The sequence below is a fragment of the Hyla sarda genome, chromosome 3 (genome assembly GCF_029499605.1).
Source record: "Hyla sarda isolate aHylSar1 chromosome 3, aHylSar1.hap1, whole genome shotgun sequence".
NCBI lineage: Eukaryota > Metazoa > Chordata > Amphibia > Anura > Hylidae > Hyla > Hyla sarda.
In genome coordinates this window covers 262,708,572-262,736,500 of record NC_079191.1, presented here as the reverse complement: position 1 = coordinate 262,736,500, position 27,929 = coordinate 262,708,572, and the positions used below count along the sequence as shown (strand labels likewise).

The following is a 27,929-nucleotide window of genomic DNA, read 5'->3' as shown; positions in this document are numbered from 1 at the left end:
AGGCTGTGTGCAGCAAGCCCTAGCCAGGAGAAAAAGCATGTGGTCTCGGAGGGTTGAAGATGCTCAGTGTCAGAGATGATTTGGAGACTGAGCATACCAGAGAAGAACCAATTTGAACCACTTGCTGTCCAAAATAAAGGAAGTCATTACAAAATGCATTTGGACCCGCAAGATGAAACAAAAAGAAATTATGGCTATTAAAGGGCAAAAATGAAAATTAGCCTGGTCCTTAAGGGGTTAAGGCTCCTAGATGTAAATTTTTTACTGGTGCTGTTTTTCTGAATTCTAGTACCCATCTGATATAATGGATTTTACACCACTCATTCACATATTGTATGCTATAAACATTTTCCTCTTTCTTATAGGACTCTGAAGCTGTGGATATAATGCTTGGTGTTTGTGCAAATGGACTTCTCATTTATAAAGACAGACTTCGAATTAATCGATTTGCCTGGCCAAAGATTCTGAAAATTTCCTACAAGCGCAGCAATTTTTTCATAAAAGTGAGACCTGGTGAGGTAAGTAAAGTCCTTACAGTTTTTGGATCATAAAGCTGGCTATATGTATATTGACAGGTGGTTTATTTGATTTGGGAGCAATAAATAAATTGCTGATCTTTGTTCCTATGCTTAGCTCACATGGGAAAGACACAATGTTCAAATACACAAAAGATCCCTTGGAAATCAGAGGATCTGGCAGAGTATTATTTGAAAGGCCAGTTTAAAGGGGGTTTCCATTAGGAATTTTTTTTTTCTATTAACCCCTTAATCAACCATGGCATACAGCTACATCATGGTGACGTACCATGTGACTGGTGTCAAAACTAAACCACTCTGCACCCATCCCAAAAACAAAAAAGCCCTGTACGTGTCAGATTGGGATCAGTGAGATAAGTAGGTCAGTAACACTAAGGTCGATCTCCCCAATATCTGTTATGTCACAGAATAAGCTTTTAGACTATGGTTTATCAGTATTGTTGGCAAATCTATCACATACATCAACTAAAATGTAGAAACATGTAATAACTACAGGTAGTGGTCACAAAATGTGGATATCTCACAATCCTGACAGAAGAATTTAGGACTCCGTTTTGAAAGGAACCTTACTAATAGGTCATGCTGTTAGTTAATCTACATTTTGTTTGTGGTCTTGCCATATGATATTGGCAATGAAAGGGGGGATCCAATTCACACCAGTTAACAAACCCTTTAGCTGGTATCCTATTAAAGGGGTACTCCGGTGCTTAGACATCTTATCCCCTATCCACAGCTATCACGCCCCCTCCCGTAGGCTTGCATGGAGGGGCGGAGCGTGACGTCACACGCCGCCGGCCGTGTGGTCGCCGGTAATCAGACCCGGAGGTGCCGTGTGCAAGATCCCGGGGGTCCCCAGCGGCGGGACTCCCGCGATCAGGCATCTTATCCCCTATCCTAAGCACCAGAGTACCCCTTTAAGGAAAATGGTCAGAGTGTTAATAAAAACAAAGACCATTTCTGCACACTCCCTAGAAGAGAACAGCATTTTATTTGTGTCATATGGAAAATGCGTTTACTGTTCTTCCAAGGAACGCTAACAGAATTTTCCACCAACAAGCAACTACTTCCTTTGCCAGTATTTGTTCTTTTCTTAATCCATTTTCTCTGGCCTCTAGGTGTTAAATGGTTATGTTTCCATGGAAGCAAATACTGTATATATCCATTCTAAAGCTCATATTGGAGGCGCATTTATGTAGAGGGCAGACTTTATTGACTGTTTTATATGTTTGCCATTTATGGAATACCACCAGTGTTAAACAATAAGGGTTTGCACTCCTGGTTTTGACAAACTACCATGGCTTTTTATGCTGCTAATAGATGAGTTAATACTTAAAGGGGTTTTCAATAAACCGTAAGAATGTTTAGCCAGAGAGACCAGAACATGTTTGAAATGCTGTTTGCCTGCTTTTCAGCTACCACTACTTGATCTTTGCACATGTTACATGCTGCTGCTTTTATGTTTCACTTGAAGAAAATGAATGCAGTTAACTGGGTTCTCAACTAGTCTATAGTGTTAGTAATATATGTGTGTATATATAACATGTTAATATTCTGAGTGACTGTCTTCTAGCTGGAACAGTTTGAGAGCACCATTGGGTTCAAACTGCCAAACCATCGTGCAGCTAAGAGATTGTGGAAAGTCTGTGTGGAGCATCATACATTCTACAGGTATTTATAAATATGTTACATTTAGGCTGAGGCTCTGCAGTTATGTCAAACACAAAATAAAAATAGTTTTGCTTTTTTTTTTTTTTTAAACAATGATACATGCCAGAATACACCTTGGCAAGACTGGCTAGATTAAATGGATGGTAAAAATGGGGCCTTAACTCTTCTTTATACTTCTTTGCTGGCAGCCTCAGCATTGGGGATTTACAGTGCATAGTGCTGCAATCCTCTTTTGAGACACTGCTGTAAAGAGGTGGCACACCAGAAGTTGTCCCCTAAAAAATGTTTACATTAGTGCTGTAATAAAATGCTACATATTGCATTGATATATGTGCCATCTTATGAGGACAGGGAATTGTCTTATTCACTTCCACTGACATGCCTTTTTGTTGTTGTACTTGAGCCACATACAGTTTGACTGTTAAGCTAACACAGTAGTAATTCTTTCTACCTTTCTAATAATCACTCCACCTATTCATAGCTTCCTTTTTTAATGTTAATCCTGTGCAGAGTTTTTAATGCGTGTGAATAATCTATGAAGCCAGTGATGTAGAAAGGTTTTGTGATTTAATGGTTTGGTACCCGATTGTTGGCCAGAAACGTTAGACAGCTGTCTTGCTTGTTTGGCCCATACACATGCATGCTTGGCTCGGGCACAGATACATGTATTTTCACTGGGAGAGTGTGAGGAGAGGCTAAAATACACGCTAGATTGTCCAGTCCTGATGAAATCGGGGGGTTCAGCCTGAATTTATTATACATGGTCTGGAAATTTATTAAAGACTGGATATTTAAAATCCTGGTCTGAGGAAAAATCCATTAGGAGTAAGATGCCCTACATTTATTAAGTGCTTCAGGCCTCTAAATGTTTTGACTTGCTGTGCACATTTATGGCAGCTGTTTTCTGGTGTTAATTGTAGTAAATGTGGTAGGATGCAGACAATCATGCCTTCTCCTGCTGAGCTCCACTTTTGTCCCACCTGTTTTTTTTTTTTTTTTTCTTACTATGTACTGCATCCTATTCTGCTGTCTCCGACCTGCTTTGTGTGCTGCTCAGATGGTGGATTTAAGTATGTGGACATAACTCATGATTATGATCAGGTGTTTCATACCTACTGCAAAAATGCTCACAGTCTTGCAATTTCCATAGACACACATTTTTAGCAGGGATGGTCCATATACACACATCCCCGTTCTTCATCATCTGAAGCCATACAGAGGAGAACTTCCTCCCTCACTCTGCTACACACAGCCCTTAGCAGTTCAGTGTGTGACATCTGATTGGATAAGGCTGCACACACACCCCTCAGCATTTCCTTAGTTTGGACTTCTGCCAGGCCAGCAGGAGTCCAAAGTCTGTGCAAAATTTAGGGGAAATGTGCTCTGGGCAAGTAGGGAGACACCTAGTGGCAGCTTTTTTTGCACATCTAACCACTGTCACTTAAGCATTAATAACTCTGGGATGCTTTTTACTTTTCATTCTGATTCAGAGATAGTTTTTTCATGACATACTCTACTTTGTTAGTGATAACATTTTGTCGATACTTGCATCATTCCTTGGTGAGAAATTCCAAAATTTGATGAAAAATTTGAAAATGTTGCAATTTTTTTTTACTTGGACATCCCAAATAAATTATATATTGATTCACATATACGATATGTCTACTTTATGATTGCATCACAAAGCTGACATGTTTTTACTTTTGGAAGACATCAGAGGGCTTCAAAGTTCAGCAGCAATTTTCCAATTTTTCACAACATTTTCAAAATCAGAATTTTTCAGGGAGCAGCTCAGTTTTGAGGTGGATTTGAGGGGTCTTATTAGAAATACCCCATAAATTATCCCATTATAAGAACTGCACCCTCAAAGTATTCAAAATGACATTCAATAAGTGTGTTAACCCTTTTGGTGTTTCACAGGAATAGCAGCAAAGTGAAGGAGAAAATTCAAAATCTTCATTTTTTACACTCGCATTTTCTTGTAGACCCAGTTTTTGAATTTTTACAAGGGGTAATAGGAGAAAAAGCCCCCCAAAATTTATAACCCAAGTTCTCTCGAGTAAGGAAATACCTCATCTGTGTATGTCAAGTGTTCTTGGAGACACAGTTTTTGAAGTTTTACAAGGGGTAAAAGGAGAGAAATCACCCTAAAATTTGTAACTCAATTTCTCTTGAGTAAGGAAATATCTCCTGTGTATGTCAAGTTCTCTGTGGGTGCAGAAGGGAAGGAGCAACAATGGGATTTTGGAGAGTGAGTTTTTCTGTAATGGTTTTTGGGGAGCATGTCACATTTAGTAAACCCCTATGGTGCCAGAACAGCAAAAAATAAATAAATGGCATACTGTTTTGGAAACTACACCCCTTAAGGAACGTAACAAGGGGTACAGTGAGCCTTAACACCCCACAGGTGTTTGGCGATATTTAAAGTTGAATGTGCAAATTAATTATTATTATTTTTTTTTCACTAAAATGCTAGTTTTTCCCCAAATTTTTACAAGGGGTAATAGGAGAAAATGCCCCCCCCCCCCCCCAAATTTGTAACCCCAAAATACCTCATGTGTGGACGTCATGTGCCGCACTACAATGCTCAGAAGAGGAGCGCCAATGAGCTTTAGGAGAAAGAATTTGGTAGAAATAAATATCGGGGGCCTTGTGCGTTTACAGAGCCCCCATGGTGCCAGAACAGTGGACCCCCCCCCCCATGTGACCCCCATTTTAGAAACTACACCCCTCACAGAATTTTACCCCTTAAGGACCAAGCACGTATGAGTACGTCCCTGCACCCTGGGTCTTAAGGACCAGGCACGTACTCATACGTTTTTGGGACCGGGGTGACTGCTGCTATTTATCAGCAGGCGCCCCGTGCAAATGCCCAGGGGGGGTCCTCATAACCACTCCCCCCCCCCCCCCCCCCCCAGTGTCGGCGATCGGCGCAAATTGCAAGTGAATTCACACTTGCGATTTGCGAGATTCCAGGTCATTACGGGTCTATGGTGACCCGGAATATAAGGGGGATCGCGGGTGTCTAAGACACCCACAATCCCCCTGAAGAGATAGGAGTGAGGTGGCAGGGGTGCCACCCCTCCTATCCCTGCTATTGGTGGTCTAGACGTGACCACTAATAGCAGATCGGGGGCGTGGAGGTAAAATTTCGCCACAATAGGCAGGGCAGGATAGGGAAACGAAGAGGACCGGCGCCGGAGTCCACTTACCGATCTGCGGAGGCTGCGGGCGACTATCGGCGTCGGAGAACGGTGGGCGGCGATGTCGTGCAGCAGGCTCCCTGGATCCAGCGGAAGCTGGTAAGTTGCCTAGCAACATCTGGAGGGCTGCAGTCCGAGACCATATAGTGGTCTCTCTACTGTAGCACTCCAGATGTTGCAAAACTACAACTCCCAGCATGCCCAGACAGCTGGGGTTTAAATACCGACATGTGACCCCATTTTGGAAACTACACCTCTCACGGAATGTAACAAGGGGTATAGTGAGCCTTAACACCCCACAGGTGTTTGACAAATTTTCGTTAAAGTTGGATGGGAAAATGAAAAAAAGTTGTTTTTTTTTTTCACTAAAATTATGGGGTTACCCTAAATTTTTCATTTTCACAAGGGAAAATAGGAGCAAAAAGCCCCGAAAGTTTGTAACCCCATTTCTTCTGAGTAAGAAAATACCCCAAATGTGGATGTAAAGTGCTCAGCGGGCGAACTACAATGCTCAGAAGAGAGGGAGTGCCATTGGGATTTTGAAGAGAAAATGTGTCCGGAATTGAAGGCCACGTGTGTTTACAAAGCCCCCATAGTGCCAGAACTGTGGACCCCCCAATATGTGACCCCATTTTGGAAACTAAACCTCTCACGTAAGGTAATAAGGGGTACAGTGAGAATTTACACCCCACAGGTGTCTGACAGATTTTTGGAACAGTGGTCCGTGAAAATTAAAAATTTAATTTTTCATTTGCTCAGCCCACTTTTCCAAAGATCTGTCAAATGCCAGTGGGGTGTAAATACTCACTGCACCCCTTATTAAATTCTGTGAGGGGTGTAGTTTCCAAAACGGGGTCACATGTGGGGGGGTCCACTGTTCTGGCACCACGGGGGGCTTTGTAAACGCACATGGCCCCTGACTACCATTCCAAACAAATTCACTCTTCAAAAGCTCAATGGCGCTCCTCCTCTTCTGAGCATTGTAGTTTGACCTCAGGGCACTTGATGTCCACACATTGGGTATTTCCATACTCAGAAGAAATGGGGTTACACATTTTGGGTGGTATTTTCTGCTATTAACCCTTGCAAAAATGAGAAATTTGGGGGGGGGAGAAACAATTTTTTTTATTTTTTTTTACATATGCAAAAGTCGTGAAACTCCTGTGGCGTATTAAGGCTCACTTTATTCCTTGTTACGTTCCTCAAGGGGTCTAGTTTCCAAAATGGTATGCCATGTGTTTTTTTTTTTTTTTTTTTTTGCTGTTCTGGCACCATATGGGCTTACTAAATGCAACATGCCCCCCAAAAACCATTTCAGAAAAACATACTCTCCAAAATCCCCTTGTTGCTCCTTCGCTTCTGAGCCCTCTACTGCGCCCACTGAACGCTTTACATAGACATATGAGGTATGTCCTTACTCGAGAGAAATTGGGCTACAAATGCAAGTATAAATTTTCTCCTTTTACCCATTGTAAAAATTCAAAAATTGGGTCTACAAGAACATGCAAGTGTAAAAAATGAAGATTGTGAATTTTCTCCTTCACTTTCACTTTGCTGCTATTCTTGTGAAACACCTAAAGGGTTAAAACGCTGACTGAATGTCATTTTTAATACTTTGGGGGGGGGGGTGCAGTTTTTATAAGGGGGTCTTTTATGGGGTATTTATAATATGAAGATCCTTCAAATCCACTTCAAACCTGAACTGGTCCCTGAAAAATTGTGAGTTTGAAAATTTTGTGAAAAATTGGAAAATTGCTGCTGAACTTTGAAGTCCTCTGGTGTCTTCCAAAAGTAAAAACATGTCAATTTTATGATGCAAACATAAAGTAGACATATTGTATTTGTGAATCATACCACTAAAATTTACCACCATGTTAAAGTAGAATATGTCACGAAAAAACTATCTCGGAATCAGAATGATAACTAAAAGCATTCCAGAGTTATTAATGTTTAAAGTGACAGTGGTCAAATGTGCAAAAAAAACGCTCTGGTCCTAAGGTGTAAAATGGCCTGGTCCTTAAGGGGTTAATAAGGGGTGCAGTGAGTATTTACACCCCAATGGCGTTTGATAGAACTTTGGAACAGTGGGCTGAGAAAATGAAAAATTTAACATTTTTCATTTTCAGACCATTTACAAAAATCTGTCATCCACCTGTGGTGCATAAATGCTCACTGTGCCCCTTATTACATTCCCTGAGGGGTGTAGTTTCCAAAATGGGGTCACATGTTGGGGGGGGGGGGGGGGGGTCCATTGTTCTGGCCCTATGGGGGCTTTGTAAACACGTGGCCTTCAATTCCCGACAAATTTTCCCTCCAAAAGCCCAGTGGCTCTCCCTCTCTTCTGAGCATTGTAGTTTGCCCGTAGACATCCACATATGGGGTATGTTCTTACTCAGAAGAAATGAGGCTACAAATATTTTGGGGGGCTTTTTTTTCCTCCTTTTCCCTTGTGAAAATGAAAAATTTTGGGTAACACCAGCATTTTAGTTAAACGAAATTTTAACGAAAATTCGTCAAACACCTGTGGGGTGTTAAGGCTCACTATACACCTTGTTACGTTCTGTGAGGGGTGTAGTTTCCAAAATGGTGTCACATGAGGGTATTTATTTTTTTTCCCGTTTATTTCGGAACCACTGTAAAATCAGCCACCCCTGTGCAAATCACCAATTTAGGCCTCAAATGTTCATAGGGCGCTCTCACTCCTGAGCCTTGTTGTGCGCCCACAGAGCATTTTACGCCCACATATGGGGTATTTCCATACTCAGGAGAAATTGCGTTACAAATTTTTGGAGGTCTCTTGTGAAATTAAAAAGTATGGGGCAACCCCAGCATGTTGGTGTAAAAGATGTTTTTTTTTTACACTAACAGGCTGGTGTAGACCCCAACGTTTCCTTTTCATAAGGGGTAAAAGGAGAAAATGCCCCCCAAAAATTGTAACGCAATTGCTCCCAAGTACGGAAATACCCCTTATGTGGCCCTAAACGGCTACCTTGAAATACGACAGGGCTCCGAAGTGAGAGAGCGCCATGTGAATTTGAGGACTAAATTAGGGATTGCATGGGGGAGACCATAGGGGTATTCTACGCCAGTGATTCCCAAACAGGGTGCCTCCAGTTGTTGCTAAACGCCAGCATGCCTGGACAGTCAGTGGCTGTCCGGAAATGCTGGGAGTTGTTGTTTTGCAACAGCTGGAGGCTCCATTTTGGAAACACTGCCATACGATAAGTTTTTCATTTTTATTGAAAGGGGGGGGGGGGACAGTGTAAGGGGGTGTATATGTAATGTTTTACCCTTTATTATGTGGTAGTGTAGTGTTTTTAGGGGTACATTCACACTGGTGGGGGTTTACGGTGAGTTTCCCGCTAGAAGTTTGCGATGCGGCGGAAAATTTGCTGCTGCTCAAACTTGAAGCTGGAAACTCACTGTAAACCCGCCCGTGTGAATGGGCAAACCTCCAGCTGTTGCAAAACTACAACTCCCAACATGCACTGACAGACCGTGCATACTGGGAGTTGTACCTTTACAACCGCTGGAGGCACACTGGTTGGAAAACCTTCAGTTAAGTTCTGTTGTCTAACTCAGTATTTTCCAACCAGTGTGCCTCCAGCTGTTGCATAACTGGGAGATGTAGTTATACAACAGCTGGAGGTATGCAACTACATCTTCCAGCATGGCGAGACAGCCGTTGGCTGTTCATGCATGCTGGGAGTTGTAATTTTGCAACATCTGAAGGGCCACAGTTTGGAGATCATTGTGCAGTGGTCTCTAAACCGTGGCCCTCTAAATCTTGCAAAACTACAGCGCTCAGCATGCATGAACAGCAAACTGCTGTCTCACCATGCTGGGAGTTGTAGTTTTGCAACATCTGGAGGGCTACAGTTTATGGTAAGTGACCTCCGGTGCCGGTCACAGAACTGTTACCCCGTTCTGCCTGGACTACTGTGGGTTGGCAGAACGGGGAACCGCACTACGGGAACCGAAATTCCCACGAGCGTACAGGTACGCCCAGGGTCCTTAAGTACCAGGGAGCGAGGGCGTACCTGTACACCCTAGGTTCCTAAGTGGTTAAACACAAATAAAACAGAAAACTTCATTTTTTTTTTTATACAAAGTACATTAGAAAGATTTTTAATTTACCATAAGGAGTGCAATAGCAAATATTTGTTTTGAGTGCCCGTTTAAGTTAACAGTAAGTGCCATTATTCACAAGTGGAAACATCTAGTGAAGGGACACTTTATGCTGTAGCATAGCAAGGCATTTTAGTCAATTGTATGCTTCCAGTACAGATGAGCAAAGTTGCAGTTTGATTTGTCACAAACCTCGCGGCTCAGCAGTTGCTGACTTTAGCCTGCATAAATTAGTTCAGCTTTCAGTCTGACTTCTAGACTCTCTCCTAGGACTGTATCCACCTTTTCCAGCCCACCGGAGCACCTGAAAGCTAAACTAATTTATGTAGGCTAAAGTCAGCAAACACCGAGTCGCGAGGTTTGTAACAAATCGAATTACTGTAACTTCACTCATCTCTAGCTTCCAGCTTTGTGGAAACTGTTTGAGGAAGGTGCTTTGGTGAGTTTGGTGTAGAAGAGTCCTGATCTCACACCTGTCAAACACCTTTGGGATATATAGAATGAAGAATGATGTTAAGCAAGAAAGTATGGCTTATAGTTTCAGACCTCAAATGTTGTTGTTTTTTTTTGTTTTGCTAAATGTACGCAAACTTCTGCAGAAAAGAATCTTGTGAAACTCCTTCCCAGAAGAGTTAACAGCTGCTATAGCCACCAAAAGAAACACAACTTTATATTAAAACACTTGGTTTTGCAATAAGTTGTCCAAGTTCATTTAGGTGTGTGATTTTTAAATAGCCACATGGTGTATAGGTCAACATACAATTTTAATCTGCCTTCAATACATTTACATATTCACATTTGTAAACATTACAGTGAATGCAAAAGCCTGGCTCTGGTTGCTCAAGACTAGAGTCCAAATATGCTTCAACCCACAATGATCAATTTTTAATATCATTGACAATTGTCTTTTTTATATTTAAATTACTTCCAGACTTTCATCTCCTGAACAGCCACCTAAAGCCAGATTCTTGACTCTGGGATCTAAGTTCCGGTATAGTGGCCGTACACAGGCACAGACTCGAGATGCGAGCACAAGAATAGACAGACCGGCCCCTTACTTTGAACGTACATCTAGCAAACGAGTGTCCAGGAGTCTTGACGGAGGTAAAACTTGAAAGCCATTACTATTTAGTGTATATTTTATGTATTGGGGCATATGGACATCATATAGTGAGGTCCTCAGCTCCGAATGTCCCCTATGAGTCAGTCTGTACGAGTGGTTGGGTGCAACTCTCCCTGATATAATCTACATATACTTGCAGCTCTCACTTTCCATCCCCATTACAACAGGCTTCATCTCAGGCTATGTCGCAGCTTAAGCCACAATTCTGGTTTTGTTTCATAGCTGCAATTGCAGCTCTAGCTTAAGGGAAAACTGCACATTAGTGCCTCTTTCACTTCTGCCCTTGTGGAAGGGGTGGAGGGGTTAACATGGACTTTTACTTTGAAACTCTGCAGGCTGGCGAACATGGACTGTTATTAGGAAACTAAACCTCTCTCTTTCATGCTTCCTGTGGTTTGGGCAGCATGAAACGGTGATTTTAGTACGTACCTGGCAGGCAGTAATGGACATGATTAGGAAGGATCTGCGCTTGTCTTGGGCTAAATGGCTATGTTGTGAGATTACCATAATACTGTGGCTAGCTGTTTGATTTTTTTATTTTTTTTTTACTACAAATCCCACAATTCCATTTTCCTCCCTCCCACACATCAGCCACCCCACCCATTGAAACATAAATGAGCTGCATCCATTAAAAAGACCTGTGATTTTCAATCAGGGTTCCTACTGCTGTTGCATTAGTTGCAGATTGATCTCTCTCCCACCAAGCGATCGCTCCACCCATTGAAGCAGACAGGCTCCCTGTCATCAGCTGACTAGTGAGTCAGGTCTCGGCTGCATTGCAACCTGGGTAAAATCTGAGACAACAGTCATTTTGTATGCTGTTAAAAATAAAAATTGGGGTGAATATCACAGAAGAATTGTGAGGAAACTGTCACACACAGGTACAGACACTATATTATGAACTACACTAACTTTACAGCCCCTGTAGCATAGTCAAACATCCTGGAATACCCCATTAACTAAAACCAATCGGCATACAGAAAAAGCTTCTCAATTTGTGTATGTTCTGTAATTAAGAGAATGGCAGGAAACACAAAATTAACATAGCTTTTTGTTTGCCAAGTTTTTTTTTATATCACACAGTTACAGTCAGAGGAGCATTTCTGTGTCCTCATGTGAACTCTTCTTGGACTCATGGGTAGCTTAGCTGCTGTGAGGTCACATGTCCCTATGATAACACTAAGCAGATCTTATCTTTAATTACTTTACCTTTTCTACCAAAATAAAAGCTGCATTTTGAGAGAAAGGCTTTAACCCGTTTGTAAAAAAAAAAAAAAAAAAAATTTTACCTTTTGAAATGTTTACGTCCCTTTTTTTAAATAATTTATTTTTTACCCTTTTTTGAACCCCTCATTGTATTATTTTAATTATGTAAAGATTGAACAGAGATCAATTTATGCTGTATGAGTTTTTTAATTCTGTTTATTCTCTGGGCAATATTTCCCCCAAAATTAATCCTGGTTCTCCTTGCATAGGGATACCAGATTTACGTAAATAGTATAATGTATGACAGTGATATAATACCAATAACAAAGGCCCTCTTTTATGTTTACATGTATCTCCTTTGTACATGGGTGATAATCACAAGGTACAGAAATGGTTTTGTAAGGCTAGGTTTGACAGCGATAATGTTGCCATAGAGAGAGTTGCCAGTGGTAAGCAAAGGTTTATGGTTTTAATTGTGGCTGCCCGGGCACATGAAGATTTAAAAAAAAAAAAAAAAAAAATGCATGAAAAATTGTTCTCCTTTAACGCCTTTATGACATTGTACGTAAATGTACGTCATGGTGCCGTGGTACTTAACACACCATGACGTACATTTACGTCCATGACGTACATTTCATGCACAGCAGGTCCTGGCTGCTGTCAGCAGCCAGTCACTCACCTGTAATGGCGGACATCCCCGATCGCGCGGATGTCCGCCTTTAACCCTTCAGATGCCGTGATCAATACAGATCCGATCCGATCATCCAGCATGGAAGCCGGAGGTCTCCTCACCTGGCTCCGGCTGTCTCCCGGGGTCTTCTGCTCTGGTCTGAGATCGAGCAGACCAGAGCAGAAGATCCCCGATAATGCTGATCAGTGCTATGTCCTATACATAGCACTGCACAGTATTAGCAATCAAATGATTGCTATAAATAGTCCCCTATGGGGACTATTAAAGTATTAAAAAAAAATGTTAAATAGAAGTAAAAAATTAGAAAAATCCCCTCCCCCAATAAAAAGTAAAACGTCCGTTTTTTCCATTTCACCCCCCAAAAAGCATTAAAAAAAGATTAATACACATATTTGGTATCACCGCATGCGTAAAAGTCTGAATTATTACAATATATTGTTAAATATCCCGTACGGTGAACAGCGTAAATGTTATCTTTTTTTTTTTTTTTTTTAAAGTCCAAAATTGCTGCTTTTTTGTCACATTTTACTCCAAAAATGTTTTTTTTTAAAAAAATGTATAAAAAGTAAAACCGAAGCAAAAGTGGTACTGATAAAAACTAGAGATCATGGCGCAAAAAATGAGCCCTCATATCGCCCCATATATGGAAAAATTAGAAAGTTATAGGTCGTCAAAATAGGGCAATTTCAAACATACTAATTTTGTTAAAATGGTTTGAGATTTTTTTTTAAGCGGTACAATTATAGAAAAGCATATAACATGGGTATCACTTTAATCGTATTGACCCACAGAATAAAGAAAACATGCCATTTTTACCGGAAAGTGTACAGCGTGAAAACAAAACCTTCCAAAATTTGCTAAATTGCGGTTTTCCTTTCAATTCTCCCACATAAATAATATTTGTTTGGTTGCGTTGTACATTTTATGGTAAAATAAGTGAATTACAAAGTACAATTGGTGACGCAAAAAACAAGCCCTCATATGGGTCTGTGGATGGAAATATAAGAGTTATGATTTTTTAGAAGGCGAGGAGGAAAAAACCAAAATGTATAAATACAATTGGTCTGGTCCTTAAGGCCAAAATGGGCCTGGTCCTTAAGGGGTTAATGCATGAGGGCCTTACACCCATGCAGTATGAGCTCATGATGACATTGCTGTGTGTGTGGTTGGAGAGATGTGCATTTTCTTTACCTTGTTATTATATTTTGTGTTTCTCTGCTTACACCATAGCAAATACAGGGCCCTTTTTAACGGGTTGTCCAGGATTCACACTTTTTTGAATTTTTAGATTAATATAATATAGGTGCAGATAAATTGTGCTGACCTTGTCAGATTGTGGCCAGTGCTGGTCATTATTACACGTCTCTATGGAAAATAAGAAAGCTCTTTGCTGCCTAGTCATTACATTAGACAGATACATATTGATAGCGAGGGTCTGAAAAATAGACCATTAATGTTTCTTTTCTTTTATATTTGTCGAAGAGGTCCTATTTCAAAGAGATCTGCTACTTTAAAACTCTAAAGCCAATGTGCGTAAAACATGTTCTAAGAAAGTTAGGGTTACCCCCTAACAATCAACCTCCTTTATTTTTTTCTCAATCCTGTGCAGCAGTGAAATCTAAATAGTTCCTCATGACTAAAACCTGCAGTATTACTGGCAGTGTATATATTACATAACCCACTATAGGAAATATTTCTGGTTATGTGTACTTTGGTGCCCCCTGCTGGATAGAACATGTCCATAGTGTAAAATCTAAATTTGCGAACAAAGTATTGTTTTGTTTAATTAAAAATATGGTTACTATACCACACAGTATCATAGATGTCTTAAATCACTACATTACCTAAGTTTAATTTTTACAGTATATGTACAGAAGTGAAATTTTTTTAATTAAAAAATCCAAACAAAAAAAATTCAAACATTATATGTAGAGATGAGGGAAGTTAGAGTACTTTGATTCTGCACGAACCTGGCGGCTCGGCAGTTGCTGACTTTATCCTGCATAAATTAGTTCAGTTTTCAGGTGCTCTGGAAAAGGTGGATACAATCCTGTAACTTCGCTCATCTCTAATTATATGAAAGGCCATAATCTACTGTAAACACTCATACCTTAGCAAGATTAATTCATCAGGATACGATTAGGAATGTGTGTGAAAAAGAAAAATGTATCTGCAATCAATGCCAAAGGGAAACTCAATTTTGGGCATTAAATAACAAACCCAACAATGTAAAAAATTGTCCACAACAGAAAAACACACACACATACTCATCCCACAACTACTTTCAGGATATAAACTGTTCTACATTTTTAGGCTTACTTGGCAAGTATCCCTTTGAGTGACATACAGTAAGAGCCAGGATCTCCTCATCTTGCCAAATTTCTTAAGAAATTTTCTACTGGTTACAATCACTTGGTAGAGGGGTACACATATTAATTAACCAGGTGAAGCCATTAGAGATGAGCGAACTTGCAGTAAATTCGATTCGTCATGAACTTCTCGGCTTGGCAGTTGCTGACTTACCCTGCATAAATTAGTTCAGCTTTCAGGTTCTCCGGTGGGCTGGAAAAGGTGGCTACAGTCCTAGAAGACTCTTTCCTAGGACTGAATCCACCTTTTCCAGCCCACCGGAGCACCTGAAAGCTCAACTAATTTATGCAGAATAAGTATCAACTGCTGAGCCGAGAAGTTCGTGACAAATCGAATTTACTGTAAGTTCGCTCATCTCTAGAAGCCATCTTGACATGGAGGGAATCTCAGAATTCTTCCACATCATAACACTTTTCCGTGCACAGAAAAGAAGGAATCTGAGAAGCAAGTGTCCATGAGAGCTTGACACCACTTCGTCATTTGAGACCAGAGAACAAATGTGGCTGGTAAATATGAAAGGGAAACCTAAATAATCATGCAACACTGCATAAAGAAAGGTCCCCACATCAGACAGGCATTTAAAACACACATCAGATGCATAAACCCTTAGTTTCTTCAACCAGTCTATGGTAATTATATGGATTTAAAAGATTTGGAAGTTGGGGGACAGTGTGCAGTTAGTAGAAAACATGTACTTCATTATGAAACTTATCATCTCTAAGCAACTTAGGATTCTAATGGCCATATGTCACTTGTATCAACCAAGGGTAAGTTTATACGGCCGTTGCCGTCCAGTAAATGGAGCTCCATTGTTCAGTTTGTCAGAAGGATGGGAGTTGAGCGGAGAAAAAAAGAAATACTGCCTGTCTGGTATTTTTTCATTGATCTCCCCTAAAATACTGGACCCCATTCAAGTCAGTGAGACACGGGATGCTCCGGTGTCAGTTTTGCGCCGACCCGTTTAGTGACGGAGAGCAGAGTTGGAACACAATGGCCATGTTATCTTGGCCTTACATCACATTAACAGCAGGAAACTTGGCTGCATAGTCATTGATAAATCACAAACTCCTGCAAAGTCCCTTAATAATTTACCACATTTATATTGTATATTGCTTTCTCACAGCTCCAATTGGAAGTATCACTGATCAGAGCCTTCTGAAGGAGGTCCCTGTACCTGGTGGGGGCACTGCTGTTGATGGCATAGTGTCTGGACCAGAGGCTGCAACACAAGAAGCTCAAGATGGAGTATCAACACCCAGTACTCCCTCAGTATTTGCCAATGATACTAAGGTAAGGGTAAGGCTGACCAGCATAATAAACGTGATATTTAGGTCTAAGAAGAAAAGTGTTATTTCTGTTACGAAGACTCTGGCACTATTTGTGTTTCTGGTTTGTTGTGTCTTTTCTTGACTTGTGTGCTTGTTTGTTTATTGCTGTGTTTATTGTAATTCTTCATAATATAATATCTTAATTAATGTAGTTGCACAAAACAAGCAAAAAGTTAGTGACTTCTCTCACTGCACACATACATTCATTCTTATATATGATTGAACAAGCTTCCCTCTAGGCATACCTTACCGTCCAGCACAAAGCAAGCATCATGCACGGGTCTTGTGAATCTGAATAAGTCCTATGAACAATACTTGCTGGGCATTATATGGTTGCCCTTCATAACTGTACTGCCTGGTTGTGCATCTCCATACATGTCTGATTGGGCAGGATGCGTGGGGGGGACATTTAGGGGCCTTGTATGCTTGGGACACTTGTATTCTTGGGGGGGGGGGGGGCTTGTATGCTTGGGACACTTGTATTCTTTGGGGGGGGGGGGGCTTGTATGCTTGGGACACTTGTATTCTTGGGGGGGGGGCGCTTGTATGCTTGGGACACTTGTACTCTTGGGGGGGTGCTTGTATGCTTGGGACACTTGTATTCTTTTGGGGGGCACAATAAGGCCTTGTGCACACATAGAAAAATGACTAGGAACATTTTCTTGCTAAAATCCCTTTTCCTGCTTTTTGAAATCCCCGTTTGACAATATTCTGATCCACGGTGGTAATTTCTGTGCTAAAATTAAGATGTGTGAACATGGACGTATTGAGATCAATGGGACTCTGATATTGGTTGAATCCACACTAAATTTGACATGGAATACGCTTCAAATTCATTGTGGATTCTGTCTGTGCATAAATTGATCTTGAACTGAAAGAAAACCCAGTATAAAATACGTAATTAAACGTTCAGTTGTGGATTTCTACTGCAAGTGACATTGCTGCCTTGCCTAAAAGCATTTTTTGAACACGTAGTGTGCCCATAGGTTTTACTGTGCTCCTTGTGTCTTCAGAGCTTAGTCCTGTGGTTCACGTAAAGTGTGTTTTAGCATTTCAAGTATTGAATTATTTTATATATTCTTATTACCTATTTAAAGAGTAGGTAAACTTTTCAGCCATAAGTGGTTATGGTAAATTGACTTGGCAGCTACAACGATTCAATCGCAAAATCTGAAATTGACACCCCCTTCCTCTGTCCTGCCTGCATCAATGTGTGTAGTTAATGTTATTGTTGTCTTTTATCTGCATATATAATTTGCATGCAAAGCGATTACTGTATTCAGGTAAAAATAAGACCCTTTTATTAAGCATGCAGGTTATTGCCTCGAGCACAGGAATACTTAATATATTTAAGTTTTTTTAGGGTATTTTATTGTGTGCAGTACCATAGGAAAAATGCCATACGCTACTATGAGTATACTGTGGCACACAATCATGTGATAAAGCACATGGGCTCTATGTATATATAGATTGGGGCATGTATGTACATATTTCCCTTTACACTTTAGTGGAATAATTTGTTTTCTGACTGCACAGTTCTGTGTCTATTTAAACTTTAAATTTGTTACTAACATTTTTTCTATCTTTTTTTTTTTCTTTCTCTGTTCCTTTTGCGTACACATTTTTTTCACGTTTTATTTTCTACAATACTGCATTTTAATACACATCCATTTTCACCTGCTTGCTGCTGGTGTTGGTGAAATAGCTCAGTCTCCCATCATCACAGTTACCCATTCACTGCAGCCATACCATTTCAGCAAACCTGCCTTCCATCCCTGAGATGGACTTGCCTTCAGATATTTCAGATGATGATGCAGTGGAGGAGCAACTTGAAATATCCTCTAGTGGTGATGGCATACATTTCAAAGAGTGCACTACCAAGGAAATTACACCAATCCACAATGAGTTGCTATCAAAAGTGTTGGAAAATACCGCTGATGCAGGCAGCCAGATTTCCCCTCTAGCGGTTTACAATAGCCATCTGTCTGTAAAATACAAGGCAGTAGAATGTGGCTTCTTTTCATTCAGCTTCTGCAACATTTTCTCTTCCTTGCTTGATGAGGATGGATACATTAGCTTCCCAAGTCTCCCAGATGTTTGTATGTCTTTCCTGCCATCAAGTCTGCAGCACTATGTTCCTCTTACTTCTCCTTCCTTCATACCATCTCTTGTCCTCATCTTTGTGCTTCTCCTTTCAACCTCTCAGTCCGTCCCATTTTCATTGATTCTTTCTCTTCCTCTTGCGCTGTCTCTTTGCTACCTGGAGCCTAAGGCGAATCCATTGGGCTCTTTTTATGACCCTGACCTGAATGAGAAAGCAGGGGAAGAGGTGTGTAACACTATTAAAGCTGCCACTTGCATCTAGTTTTCACGTCTGTATGTTATTTTATATACACAAATATGTCATAGGAAAATATATAAACTATTAAATAGTGGAACATTTAGCATATTAATTTAATAAGGGTCACACAACAAACTTATTGCCTGATCAGCTGCCGTTCTGATGCTCATTTGGTCACTACTGAATGATCTTTTGCTTCCTAGTCCTGTATCAATGTACAGGAAATGCCCACTCAATCCTACTGGACAACCTGTTTTAAAGTTACATCCATATACATTTTTATTTTGTCAGATTTATGAAAAGTTTATTTTAAGCAGAGTTAAGCAAATATTCTGTAAGACATTCTAAACCTGGTTCTAATGAATCCGCTATTGATTTATTTAGTCTTAAAAAATAAAAATAAAGTTCTGCTTTCCATGTGTTTTGATTTTCCAGAGAAGTTTGTAGTGAGACTCTGAACGGTCTCATTCCATATTTCTTTGGGGATTTGGAACAATTGGAAAGTGGAATGACTTGTACAAGATTAATAAATCAACAGCTGATTCTATATATTTGGGTTCCGTGAATCTTATTGTAGATTGTCAACTGTCATTGTAAGTAGATGTAACAAGAGTAGTGGGAGGCACTCACCAGGCTTCGTTAAAAGTGTAAGTTTATTTTCAAAGGTGCAGATACAACCTGATGAAACTCCATGGTGGAGTGAAACGGCTGTAGTTGTCTAGCCCGGTTCCCGGCGTCTGCCTTCCAATATGCTGTTGTATCTGCACCTTTGAAAATAAACTTACACTTTTAACGAAGCCTGGTGAGTGCCTCCCGCTACTCTTGTTACATTTACGTTGGATATCTTGAACTCTTTGGGATTTGAGCACCGCTGCATAACTTTGATCACCTCGTTCACTGCCTAACCCCTCTCCGTGATCCTCAGCTGAGCATAAGGATTAGACTACAGTTAGTGCCAGTACCTGTCTGTTTGCAATGACAAAATAGTTGACCTACTTACAATGATGTGCACAAAGATTCATTTTTAAAGATTATGGTCTGCTATGCCCTGAAAGCCAATATGTTATTTGCCCTGATATAGCCAAACATTTCACCTCCTTCCTCTGATGTCAATAAAGTAAATGCCTAAGCTTTCTTTTTTCCATTAGAAAGTCTAAGGTTTATGTATAAACATATTGGAGCTCTTTTGCTCACTAAAATCACTATAGTTGTTGTTTACTTTGTATTGTACTGGTGTATCACCAGGCTTGGATGGGAAAAATAATATCATATAACAAATATCCTTATTGTTAAGTGAAATACACAGCTGATGCTATGTATAGCTTTAGGGTAAGTTTATACAAGACTGAAATACTGCAGATTATTTCAGTGTATTTGCTCTGGAAAACTCTGCAATGGTATACAGTAGCAGGGTATGGGATGAGATCTTAACAAATCTCATTCACATGCTGAAGTTCTGTTTTAGGCTGTCCGTTTTATTGACTATTAATTTGTGTCATAGTTTTAGTCAACAACACTTTTTCATTGATGAAAACTGAATAAATACTTAGTTATGATTTTGACAAAGTTATGATTACTTAAACTATAAAATCTTTCAACATTTTAGTAAACTGACTAAAACTAGACTAAAATGTTAGATATAGAAGATTTCAGAAGAGATCAGAACAAATCTTTTTGTCGGTATTCAATATTTAAACTTTAATACCGTAAGTAATAACAAGTTAATAGCTATATTTACTTCAGGATTTTTATAGTAATTAAAAATTAATTATAAGCCCAAAATTAAATTTTAAATAAAAGCCCCAAATTTGCAATAAAATCTAAAAGTAATGTATTGTTGCATTGTGGTTTTTAAAAGCATATACAATGAAAAAAATCTGCAGTAATAAATGTACACCAAATCCATAACAAAATTCACTGTCAAACCATCTACCAGTTTGGTGCTGATTTTGGTTTGTGGATTTGTTGTGGAAATTTACCTCAGCAAATCCAACCCATAAGAATGTACCTTTAGAGTTAACTTGGTAATTGATGAGCCTACCTTTCTGACAGGACATGAATATCTGATTTGCTGGGTGCTGTTACCTCGCTCACTGCTGATCATTTCTTTAGCAGAGCCACTAAGCCCAAATGTATACTGTGAAGGGAGCTGGAAGCCTCTGCTCCAATCATTGCCAAATGTTGGAGTTTGAAATTAAATTGAGCAGTAACAGCTGAGTTAAACAAAGATGGCCCCCTGACTGTGTGCTCTTTTGTTCAGACCCAAGATGGCTGCCGAGCATGTGAGGCTTAAGCTTAGTAAATAAAACTCAAATGCAAACAGCCTGAAACACTAATACGTTTAGCAAAACTATAAAAGTTTTGTACCAGTTATTTTGGCAGCAAATGTTTTGTACTAACAATTGTGTTTACACCAATTTAATAGATTAATAAGAAATGTTAGTAAATGTAAAAAAATATTAAACGGTTATCTTGTAGCTAAAATATAACGAGCATACAAACATTAGTACTATACATAATGTACTGTTATACGTTGAACTGTAGGAGGTGAGGTTCCTTTTTTTTTTTTTTTTTTTTTTTTTTAACAGAGCTTACATTATTAGAGCTTTCCCAACCTCTTCACAGTCACGATTAGATGCTAGATCTGCATGGAACAAGAAGGCCATTTCCCATCCAAAAAGAGAGCTTTTTATTCCAAAATAACCACAAACAAAGAATAAAAAAAGCTTATCAAATATGTCTATAGCCTTAACTTTTTTTTCCTATTGTACATATTATTCATCATTAGAATCACTAAGATATCTTGTTACATGCTGCCCTTAGATGTCTATGGTGTGGCAAATTTGGACAAACACACAAAGTAGGCTGCTGCTTATAGTGAGTTTCCTCTCACTCTAGTACAGTGGTCCCCCGACATACAATCCTTTCAACATACAATGGCCTCTCAGAGCCCATCGTATGTTGAAGGCAGCATCAACATACAATGCATCTTTGTGTCAAGGGCATCGCAAGAATGGCTATCCAGCAGTGCTGACTGCTTCAGCACCCGCTGAATAGCCGTTTAACCTGGTTGCTGTCCAAGGAAACTGCAACCAGTGTATGACGCGGGCTCTTGACTCGAGCCCGCGCCTTAACGGACAGCCCCCACGGACTCCGTTGTGCTGGGGGCTGCCATTAATAGCAGACATGGCGATCGCCGCGGCAGGTTATTAACGCTTTAGATCACCGCTGACAGCGGCATCTAAAGGGACATATAAATTCTCCCTGGTGGGCCAGTGATGGTGATCCACTGTGGGAATAGCCGGAGGGCTTACCTCTTTACCTGGTGTCCATAGCTCTTCATTTGATTGAGCCTGGCTAGAAATAATTCCTCCTAAAAGTCACCTTAGGGACCAATAAAGTGTAAAAAAAAAAAAAATAATAATAAACACCCATTAACCCCTTCTATAGTAAAAGTTTTAATCACCCCCCTTTTTCCAAATTCCTTTAAAAATATAATGTTAAACCGCACAGTCAATGGCGTATACATGACAAGAAATCCAAAGTCCGAAAATTCCTGATTTTTGTTAACTTTGTATAACTTAAAAAATTTATAAAAAGCGATCAAAAATTCCCATCAAAACAACTATGGTACCAATAAAAACTACAGACCACGGCGCAAAAATTGAGTCAGCATATCGCCCCGTATACGGAAAAATAAGAAAAAGTTATAGGGGTCATACATACTAATTTTCGTGCAAACAGTTATATTTTTTGAACAGAAGTAAAACAAATTCAAATTTATATAAGTTGGGTTTCATTTTAATCTTATGGACCTACACACACTCAACATACAATGGTCGTACCGGAACCAATTACCAGTTTTCATAGACATATGTACTCAACATACCATGGTTTCAACATACAATGGTCCTCCTGGGACCAATTAAAATCGTATGTTGAGGGACCACTGTACTTGCTTTACAGCTTACTGTTTAGTATTTTTCTTTGAAGGAGTAAGCCTCTGTAAAACATTTTGTTTAAAATCAACTGGTGCAAGAAAAATCAGATTTGTTCTATTTAAAAATCTTAATCATTCCAGTAATTATCAGCTGCTGTATAGTACAGAGGAAGTTCTTTTCTTTTTGAATTGCCTTTCTGTCTTACCACAGTGCTCTCTGCTGACACCTCTGTCCATGTCAGGAACTGTCCAGAGCAGGATAGGTTTGCTAGGGGATTTTCTCCTACTCTGGACAGTTCCTGACATGAACAGAGGTGTCAGCAGAGAGCACTGTGGTCAGACCGAAAATAAATTCAAAAAGAAAAGAACTTCCTGTGGAGCATGTAGCAGCTGATAAGTACTAGAAGGCTTAAGATGTTTTAATAGAAGTAATTTACAAATCTATTTAACTTTCTGGCACCATTTGATTAAAATAAATAAATAAATAAAATAGTTTTCCAGTGGAGTACCCCTTTTAAGCGGCTTCTGCTTCTTAGTGTGTGCTATTGGGGAGGAAAAAAATCCCCCTTTCTGTCTGTGTGCAGCGTTTGGGAGTAATAATAGCAGCTAGTCTCCCCCCCCCCCCCCCCCCCCCCCCCCCCTTTGAAATAGCTGTAGAGAGAGATCCAGCAGAGCAAGCTGATTAAAAAAAGAATAATAATCAGTTATGTAATGGTCAGAAATAATCCTACTCCTTTTGTACACACGTTCTTATCCTGAATAGTTGGGTAAAAGTTTATTGACCATGAAAGGTTAGTGAACATTGGTTTAGATATAATATTGTAAATTCTAAGCTAATGTAGAATGTTTTATACTACAAGCTAATATCTATTTTCTCAATTTTGGTGATGTAAATTTGCATTGCTCCAGCCGGAAAAAGAAGAGGATGAGACTCCAATACAACAGGTGTTTAATGCTGCTCTTGGACATTTCTGCCTGCAAACCATGCCATGCTGTGTATGTGGTAGACATGTAGTGTGGCAAACCTCCCTTCTTAGTTTTGGTATTCTAATTGGATTGATTATGACACACCTGTTCCAACACAATATGAACTTTCACTTTAATTGGCATTTTACACAACACGACCCGTGGACCAGGAATAATGCAGCCTTATTTTGTCTGCAGCTTAAGTTGTCAGTCCAACTACTCATACCAAACTGTCCTTGTTTGTTTTGCTTCATATTTTTTCATCTTTAATTTTAATTTCACAGAGCAAGTCCTTGAGAATACAAGGAGAAAATATTTATGTGAGGCATAGCAATTTAATGTTGGAGGTTTGTATAAAGGCAACCCATCCATCTGATATACCTCGGCTCTGTCACATATGCAGGCTGCTGCTCAGGGCACAGTGCATGAAATGCATGACTCGTGGGGTGGGAGTGCATGCTGTGACTTCAGGTGTAGACTTCTCTGTAAGGTTCTTTATGCCAGTGCCGTTCACAAAGCCGTTGTCTTCCTAAAAATGGAAAAGCATACTCGTGTAGCATGCTATTTAAAGGGTAACTCTCATCAAAAAAACTTTTGATATATTACAGATTAATGTATGCAGAATAACTTTACAATTGCGTGTTATTAAAAAATATGCTTCTTTCTATTTAATTTTCCACTTTGAAGAAATGACCACTAGGGGTCTCCCTACCAGTCCTGGCAGCAAGCATTTCAGACTCATGCTGGAGTCCTAAACACTACGAGCTGCCAGTCTGCTTTGTTCACAAAGGAGAACACTCAGAGCTGCCAGCCTGCTTTGTTCACAGCCTGTTTGGCTGTGAACAAAGCAGGCTGGCAGCTCTGAGTGTTTAGGACTCCAGCATGAGTCAGAAATGCTTGCTGACAGGACTGATCGGGAAAAATACAATAGAAAGAAGCATATTTTTCATTAACATGCTATTGGAACGTTATTCAACATTCATTAATCTAAAATATATCAAAAGTTTATTTGAAGAGAGGTACCCTTTAAATATCGCCACATATTTCAAGAAATGGGCAAATTAACAGCCAATAAGTCCATTAGTAGACTTGAAGGTGGAACACAGCCAGAGTGTCCATTAGCCCCTGTGTGTTATTTTTTTAATAGTTCTGGTATTGTTTTAATGTGGCTGTGACATTTCTTACTTCTTCTAACCAGACTAACAATGTTGATGTTGCTTTATGCAGCTTTTCTAATAAGCGATTTCTTGAAGACTATTTTGAAATATCACAGATTTGCTCTGACTTTCCACACTCTATGATGAATTATGCTTTTTATTATTCCCATTAGAACCTAAAAGTTACCTTATGTATTACACAAAGTCAGAGTTTACTTTGATAAAGTTTTAATAACTTCTGTTATAAAGAGAAATGTCTGACCTGAACTAAGTTTTAAATACTCTTTGATACCAAACTAGTACTGTAATCTGCTTTTTTTTGTCAAAGCCATAATAGAAGCTGAACTGAATCAACTGTAACAGTTTATACATTATTTAAAAAAACCTTTTGTTTTATGACGAGTTTATTGACGAATTTTATCATAATTAGAAATGAGCGAATCGGACTAATCCGAATTCGTTCCCAATTTCATGAAAAATTTGATTCTAACCGAATCCGAATTTCCACTGTATTCGAAATAACAAATTTCTTCATTCACTCCATTTTGTTATTACTCTAAGGCTAAGATTCCACAGAATTTTTGCAGTAAAAATGTATTTAACGAAATTGTTTATTTTCTATAACAAAATTTTTATACATTTTAACACAACAGGGACCAATTTATGTGGGTGGCAGGGACCTAAAAATGTAGCCGACAATAATAAAAATGTAGAAAGGGGCCATTTAAATGAAAAAAAAAATATTTTTTAGAATTCATTTTGTTGACCTTTTTATTAGTAATGCATCTTAATAATGTGTTTAATAAAGTGTGTGTGTGTGAACTTTTTAACTTTTTTGTTTTGTTTGTTTTTAACATTTTATTGGTAGTACTACTACTCCCAGCATGGAACAGACTATTCGACGAGTAGTAGTAGTTTCTGTACTAATAGACAGATCACGGGGTCTGACACTCGTTGCAATCCTCCTATATAATGTATATATGCAGGTGGCACGGCCGCTCTTCTGCGTGATCCTGCACTATGTTCTGCGATGTAAAGTTCTTCACATCACAGATTCATATTTTCCGAAGAGAGCTGTGATTGGCCAAATGGTTCCAGCCAATCACCACTTTCTGCGGTAAATATAAATAGGTGTGTGTGTGTGTATGTGTATATATATATATATATGTATATACATACACACATACAGGGCAGGGCAGTGGGCAAGGGACCAGAGAAGAGCAGCCGTGCCCCACATCTATACATTATACAGGATGATCGCAGTGGGTGTCAGGAGTACTACAGGTACTACTGCTTCCAACATGGAGCACACTCTGGTACATGCTGGGAGTTGTAGTACCTGCATTAATAGACAGATTATACAGGAGGATCACAGTGGGTGTCAGGAGTGACACTCACTGCAATCTGTCTATTAACGCAGGTACTACAGCGCCCAGCATGTAGCTGAGTGTGCTCCATGTTGGAAGCAGTATTACCTGTAGTGCTCCTGACACCCACTGTGGTCCTCCTGTATAATGTATAGCTCTTCTATGGTCCCCTGCACTGACGTATATATACACCTATTCATATTTTCCAGAGAGTTGTGATTGGCTGGAACCATTCGGCCAATCACAGCTCTCTGCAAGAAATATGAATAGGTGTATAAATGCGTCAGTGCAGGGGACCATAGAAGAGCATCCATCCGCATCTATACATTATACAGGAGGATCGCAATGGGTGTCATAAGTGACACCCTGGCGATCTTTCCTTAAAGCGCAACGGTCACGGATTTTAACCCCCATAAACTAGCCCTAGGATGACAAAGTTGTTAAAATTACAGTGCAAACATACCTTTTGCTGCTTTCTAGCAGTTTTAATCAGGTTAAAAAAAATGCTTTAAAAAGCTTCTTAGTCAGCAACAGTTGGGTATCCCTGTATGTCAGCGCTCAGACCGCTATGTGATTGACACACAGGTCCCAGCATATAGGCCACTTATTCTTCTTATATGGGGGTGGCGCATAAACCCAGCAGTGATGAGATACAGGCGGCCACAGCAAGCGCTTGGTCCCTAAGGCCCTATGCGCAATGTAATTCAGTAGTGGAATGAGCCCAGCCGCCTATTCTCCTGTCTTCCTAGAGTGCACAGCGGTGATGTGATGCATGTGGCCAGCTCATTCCGCTACTGCATTATGCTGACCATGGGGAGCACACGCTTGCTGTGAGAGCTGGCCGCCCGCATCGTAGCTGTGCACAGGAGAACGGACACTGTTTAATATTTTACAGTAGAAAACTCGCCACTCTCATATAAGAATAAGGAGCCTATGTGCTGGGACCTGTGTGTCAATCACACAGCGGTCCCAGCGCTGACTGTTGCTGACTTTCATAAAAAGCATTTTTAGACCGATTAAAGCTACTAGAAAGCAGCATAAGGTATGCTTGAACTGTCATTTCTAACAACCTCGTCATCCTGGGGCTAGTTTATGGGGGTTAAAATCCGTGACAGTTGCGCTTTAACTGCAGGTACTACTGCTCCCAACACGGAGCACACTCTGCTTCATGCTGGGAGCTGTAGTACCTGCATTAATAGACAGATCGCGACAGGTGTCAGAAGTGACACTCGCTGCAATCTGTCTATTAATGCTGGTACTACAGCTCCCAGCATGGAGCGGAGTGTGCTCCATGTTGGGAGCAGTAGTACCTGCAGTAAAGGAAAGATTACAGCGGTAGTCACTCCTGATACCTGTATAATGTATAGATGTGGGGCACGGCGCTCTTCTCTGGTCCCCTGCACTGCTGTGTGTGAGTTTATGTATGTGTGTGTGTGTGTGTATATATATATATATATATATATATATATATATATATGTGTGTGTATATATATTAGGGATCGACCGATATTGTTTTTTTAGGGCCGATACCGATAATCGGTGGAGGTTAGGGGCGATAACTTTTATACCGATATTCCGGTATAAGTTATCGGCTATTTATCCCCCCTCGACACCGCTGCAGGTCATTGATTTAAAGCGGGCGCTTTAAATCAATGCACTGCAGTGGCTTTTGCTGTGCCATAGGCCGCCGCCACCACCCGCTTCTCTCCCCCTACCTGTCAGGGTGGTCCGGGCCATCCATCCTTCCTCTAGTGTCCGGCGGCATTCCGGGTGGAGGGTGCACCGGTCCGGGCTGTCCTTCTTCTCTGGCGGTCATCTTCTCCACACCGGGCAGGCTTTGGCCTAGTACGCTGCATAGACGCCGCTGCGCAGTGACGCACCTGACGTCACAGCGTAGCGGCGTCT

General features: G+C 40.1%; 1 protein-coding gene across 15 annotated transcripts in view; it reads left to right on the top strand.

The window, feature by feature from the left end:
* EPB41L2 (erythrocyte membrane protein band 4.1 like 2) overlaps positions 1 to 27,929 on the top strand; it is a 148,807-nt gene that overhangs the window by 79,294 nt on the left and 41,584 nt on the right. For 9 of the 15 annotated variants that reach the window (XR_008891348.1, XM_056566539.1, XM_056566538.1 and 6 more), the window contains exons 8-13: positions 366 to 518; positions 2,107 to 2,204; positions 10,467 to 10,639; positions 16,049 to 16,215; positions 17,959 to 18,582; positions 23,444 to 23,479. Coding sequence is in view for 14 of the 15 variants with exons in the window: in XM_056566539.1 (XP_056422514.1) it covers positions 366 to 518; positions 2,107 to 2,204; positions 10,467 to 10,639; positions 16,049 to 16,215; positions 17,959 to 18,582; positions 23,444 to 23,479 (1,251 nt within the window). In the remaining variant the exon portion in view is untranslated. Of the gene's footprint in view, positions 1 to 365; positions 519 to 2,106; positions 2,205 to 10,466; positions 10,640 to 16,048; positions 16,216 to 17,958; positions 18,583 to 23,443; positions 23,480 to 23,784; positions 23,848 to 27,929 lie in introns of all 15 variants that reach the window. The other 6 variants (XM_056566550.1, XM_056566549.1, XM_056566548.1 and 3 more) reach the window with 3 other exon arrangements.